At 40.3% G+C, this 5,941-nt stretch overlaps 1 protein-coding gene across 1 annotated transcript; it reads right to left on the bottom strand.

The window, feature by feature from the left end:
• gpr25 (G protein-coupled receptor 25) lies at positions 1-1,751 on the bottom strand. The gene has a single exon (XM_042505225.1). It carries the CDS (start codon positions 1,638-1,640, stop codon positions 507-509), a length of 1,134 nt encoding a protein of 377 aa, XP_042361159.1. The 5' UTR covers positions 1,641-1,751; the 3' UTR covers positions 1-506.
• Between the last annotated feature and the right edge of the window lie 4,190 nt (positions 1,752-5,941).

The following is a 5,941-nucleotide window of genomic DNA, read 5'->3' as shown; positions in this document are numbered from 1 at the left end:
TTTCAGATGTAATTTTATCACAATATAAACATTTAATAAAACATTCATAAACAACATTCATAAACTTTTCACAGTAACATCAGTCTATTAAAAATACAACTTATCAGTTATGCTACACATTTCTGAATTATATATTTTACACCTGCAAATGAATAATATTGTACTCTACTAATGCTGCAAAAGTATATAGGAATTTCAAACTATAAAACATATCAGTGGATACTCATACACAACTGTACTATATGTGACACTATACGCAGTTATGCACATCATGTTCAATATTTGTAGTAAACTAAAATAAAGGAAATGTATGACAAAAGAAAATCACATTTTTGTACTGAATGAAAAAAAATAATTTCTTGCCATGTATGTGGTCTTACATCATATAAACATTCCTTTTGTGAAATGTGCACAAACTCTCATTATCAAGATAACACTTTTTCACAAGTTGATAAAATAATTCTGAATTTACTCCCTTCAAGGTATAAAAAAGAAAAAACTGCCTCCTACTCAGTGATCTGCAGGTGAGTTCTCCCACCAGTTGTTCCGAAGCTCTCTGAAGTGCCGACATTTGTGAATGAGGCTGAAGAGTTGAAGCTCTGCAGTAACTTCGGCTTCCCTGTGCAGGTCTTGTACAACATCCCGGCCTGTCGTCTGAAGTGATGGTCCAGGAAAAAGTAGATGGCAGGATTCACGCAGCTGTTGAGGAAGGCCAGGCAGCACGAGACAAGGAGCCCGTTTCTTTGCCACGACTGAGCATCACAACTCAGCTCAGCGTCTGAGAGCTGCGAGAGGATGATGATGACTTTGAAGACGTTGAAGGGGAGCCAGGATACCACAAAGGCCACTATGATGGAGAGAACCATCTTGAGGGAGTGTCTGCGGCGGGCTTCGGCTCGAGGATTTGCAGCACAGTGCTGGTTCAGGTGCATGACGATGGTCCCGTAGCAGAGCACGATGATCAACACCGGGAGGACAAAGGTGAGCAGTGCCATGGTGAGGCTCAGGCCAAGAAAGAATGGTGAGTTGTTGTCTTCCACGCAGGAGAGTCCATCACCGGATGGCTCCACTCTGCGGTACCCCAGGGATGGGATGCCGAGCACCAGGGAGCTCAACCAAACTCCAATACAGGTGAGACGGATGCACTTGCTGCTCCTCATGTACCTCGAGTCCATCAGCTTCACCACAGCCAGGTAGCGATCGACACTCATGCAGGTGAGAAAGAAGATGTTGGAGAAGCGGTTCACAGCTATGATGTAGCTGCTCAGTTTACACAGCAGGTCTCCAGCGAGCCCAAAGTCCCACTGACCTCCCTGGCTGGCAGAGATGGCCCACAGAGGCAGTGTGAGGACAAAGACGAGATCAGCCAGGGCCAGGTTGATCACAAACGTGTCCACCAGACGCCCACCTGTCTTACCTTTGCTGCCCACCACTGTGATCACAAAGAGGTTGCCCAGAAGGCCTGTGAAGAATATGAAGTAGTACACTATGGGCAGGAAGATTTGGGAGCCGTGCAGGTGTGAGTCAGGGCAGTCCACTGTGACATTTAAATCAATCATGCCATCGTCAGTGAAGTTGTCGTAGTCATAGTTGGCATAGATGTCATAGTTGTAGTACTCAAAGGATGGAGAATCAGCCATCCTGAGAGATCACAGAGAGGCTCTGCAGTGCAGCTGTTGTTTTGTGGCAGGGTGGTTAGTCTAACCACGTCAACATGCTGCTACTCGATATTAAATGTGAAAACCACAGAGAAAAATAGATCCTATTTCAGCTCTCTTCCTCTCACCCCTCAGAGCTGCCTCTCTTTAACTGTGTGATAGCTTCCTCTCTGTCTTTCACGTGATGCAATTGGGCCAAAACCTTTTTTTAAAAAAAATTGTTTTATTGGTTATTGTCACAGTTTGAGGCTTGATGGAAAATTATAAACTCTGATGTCAGCAAGGTACTGCAGGCTCTTTAGTGGCTAATAGGGAGCCAATCTTTTGCACGACTTCATTAAAGCAAGTAAGCTTTTAAGTTTACATATAAGTTAACTATCGCAGCTGTTTGACTTTTTCCCTGTTGCAAAAGAATTTAAACGTAAGCTGAAATTCATACGTTATTCCTATGGTCAAAGACAGTCCAACAGTATTTCTGAACTTGAACAACTCTACTAAATAAAAAAAAAATAAAATTGAATGCTAAAACTTAAATTTTGTGATGTCATCAAAAACAGTCTGGAAATGCTCCGTAAACAATGAATTTGGAAAGATATCCTTGATGAACTGAGAGGTTGTTTATACCAAGCAGCAACCACCAGAGCTGAAAAATGAACCCAATGTGGAAGTGCCACAACATGCAGTTGTTCGTCTGTCCACTTGAGGCTGGCTCCAGAAAAAGTCCTCCTCCATAGCTCCAGTCTCTCATCCCAATACAGTCATATCTGGATCCAATAAACCAAGATGGCGACTCAAGGCTTAAAAATGATGATGATGGGTGATGTCACAGTAGCTACATCCATTATTTATTCACTCTATGATTTATAGCTTGGTTTTAACATGCTTTTCAGTGATCCAAACATAACTGGACAACCGTTACACATGACATTCACATGTGTCCTGTATCATGCGTCTCCAGCTTACCACCTGTGTTGAGATTTGATTTCGCCCTCTAAATAAGCTTGAAATAACTGCTGACAGGCGCCATGGTAGATATGACCAACTCTGTGTTTTTGGTTGTACTCACTTGATGATCCAGGGTTCTTCAGGTGCTGATTAATTTGTGGGATGTATGGAGAGCTTCTTGATGAGGCTAAACTAAACAAGAAAAAATCCTAAACAAACATCCCCCCTATAATAAACAGGCCTTTAGAAAAATAAAGTTCAAATCAATAGGAAGATGAACAAATTTATCAAACTATAAAACTAAGAATTACTAAACACACTGCAGTTAAAGACTCCTGAAGTCCTCTTTGTGTCCTCCCTGCTCGACTAATTTAGCACACCTGCCTTTAATGAGAGGATCTTAAAAAGCCAGGTCTGGTGATGCATTTAATTGATTAAAAGAAATCATACAAACTGTAGGTCCACAAAATCAGGCTCCCAATCACTGTCTATGAAGCAGCTTCAGAACTAATTGCTGACTTCACAAGTTTGAAAATTATGTCTCTGGTTTCTGGCTCTGAGAAAGAGTAGTGCTACTTCACAAATACTGAGTAAACCATGGAAATAACAATAATAATAAGGTGTTTTTCCCCTTCAAATACGATATTATTTCCCAAGACAGACTGTGTGCGTGTGTGTTGCTTTTTTCACATATATTTGCTGACTAGAACGGTCACATATGCCTCATAAATATAGAAGAGAACCTTATATTGGTGTGCATGATCTACCACAGAAAGTGTATTAGATGTGTGTGACCAGTAGGGGTCAGGTGAGATTTACTTGTGTTTTATATGTGGCAACCTCTGGCCTGCCTGCCTGGAACAAATGTCAATGATCCTCTGCAAAAGAAAATGTTTGCTTCGCTGTGAATTTCCTTCTCTTTCGTGAAAACATGCTTCTTGTTCAAGCCATTGAGGACCAGGCAGAAATTCATGAATATTTTCTCCACCTGTCCATTCATTCGCTATCCAAACTACAGCTTTTGAGCAGCTTTATAGCCAGTAACTCACTACATACTACATACACTTAAATGTGCAGCCTCTTTTTACTGACAGTTCTTACAGCACCTTACTTTAGTACCACATACAGTTTTTTTTTTTTTAACAGTGAAGCTGCAGTATTTGAAAAGTGGCCTCAATGATGTGTTATTTTGTTAATCTCTCATGACTGCTTGGATTTCCTTAAATTCATCATGACAAGTTTGTACCAAGGGAAAGACACATTATTATTACATTATTTTATTTTTAAGGGTCCATGTACTATTTCAAAAATACACTTCATCATTTGATTTTTTTGTACCAGAGTTAGTGAAGCCAATTATTATGGCAGGTCACATCACAACAGCAGAGCAGCACCAAACAAACAGAACAGGACACTAAGATTTATAACTATCACCTAGAGTCCATGTCAAATGTAATTTTCAGCAACATCTAATTGCTATTGACCCCATTAGAGCTAAAAACTAAGGAGTTTTTATGAAACAACCTAGATGTGAACTGTTCTGTCCTTGTATTTACTCACTTTCATCAGTAGGTTTCTTGATTTGAACTGGTTTGTTTAAATGTCCACTTTATTTCTGCCTTTTTGTGGAGGCCACTCTCAGACTGTCTCAGCAATGTAGTATTGTGTAAAGGAAGTGTTATTGTGGCCAGTTATCAGATAGCATACTGCTTTCTGCTGTGCACAGTCAATCATTTGCCTACCTAATATAGTCATTTTGCTTCTGCAGTCAGTGGCACCGCCAAGAGGTGGCCAGAGGGGGCCAGAGGGGGCCACCCTGATAAAACCACTGGCTCAACCCTCAGTAAAATAATGAAAAATAGTTGAGGGCCTCTGTGTGATAAAATGTGATTAATCCCACATTGGGGAAATTAACACGTTACAGCAGCTCAAGAGTCAGAGGCAAAACAAAAATGCAAGAAAAAGTGATTTGAGTGCTGAAAAGGATCAAATAATACAAAATACAAACTTCTACCAATGCAAATTTGTTTTGTTCTAAAAATACTTAATAAAAAAATTAAAAAGTTCACAATGTTACTTATGTTACTTAAGTAAAAGTACATAAGTACATAAAGCATCAAAGGTAAAAGTACTCAAAATGCAGAATGGCTCCTTTAGTTACTTATATTTTTTTTAAAGAATATTGTAGTAGTCTTTATTTCTAAGCACTATAGAATACATGAAAGAGCATTTTAATGTCGTAGTTTATCAATGTGGAGCCGATTTTGGACACTTTGTATACTGGTGGAACACTATAACACCATGTAGGACGTCATTTCAACATTTGATATTTTATTTTACATTTTATACTATGTGTCAGATAAATGGAGTGGATCAAAAAGCACAATATTTACCACTGAGATGTAATTTAGTTGAAGTATATAGTAGCATAAAATAGCGTAGAAGTCCCACGAACTGGTATTTAGGTACAGCACCTGAATAGATCAGTTACTTTCCACTAATGCAAATTTATGATTTATGATTTTGTCACAAAATTTGTGGTTTGACTGTCAACCAACTGCCAGGTAGCTAAAACCCAAAGAGGACAAAGTCTGCAAAAATATGTTTCATGCACAACAGACATACTGTAGCTTAAATATCTTGCTTGCTGAGGCAGCATATGATGTTAGTGATAATATGATATACCGAAAACGCAGCTAAGCACGTACTGCAGAAAACCACGGAAACCAAGATGAAGTGACCTGAAAATGCTACACTGCGCAAATACTGCACTGGTGTCACTGTGGATGGTATGCTTCAATCTCAAGCTCATAGAAGATTCACCCTGAAAGATAACAGACAGGACACAGAAGGCCTTGGTCATTGTTACAGAGGAGGAAACTGTCATTACAGCTGCCTCCTCAACACAGAATAGACCTCGGGAGAAATGAACTCCGTGGTCCAGCTTGCTGCTATTGTGCTGCGGCCCGGAGGAGTGAGGTTGGAGGACAGGCCACATCTTACAAGAGGCCGGAGAACGCTTCATTGTTCCGCCGGAGAGTTTCAGTTAAGAAAGCACGGCGAATGAATGACCTCCTTACAGGATCCCTGCTCCACTTTCTAGCATTATTCAAACACTCCTTTTGCATTGTAGTGCCAAGGTGATATGTGGATATACTCATCACGGCAGAAAATCCAGCATTGTTCGGTTTGACGTTGTTCTCCCTCACGCTCAGCTGTACCTTTTTCCTTTAAAAAGTTTTAATTATTTCTTCTGCATTCTTGCTGCTCTGTCAGTGGAACGCTACATTCCTCTCCTCGAATAAGTGCTGTCTCACTCCAATTGAGCAGAGTAAATG

The sequence above is a fragment of the Plectropomus leopardus genome, chromosome 2 (genome assembly GCF_008729295.1).
Source record: "Plectropomus leopardus isolate mb chromosome 2, YSFRI_Pleo_2.0, whole genome shotgun sequence".
NCBI lineage: Eukaryota > Metazoa > Chordata > Actinopteri > Perciformes > Serranidae > Plectropomus > Plectropomus leopardus.
The sequence above is the reverse complement of the archived record's forward strand: the minus strand, read 5'-3'. Positions and strand labels throughout refer to the sequence as shown.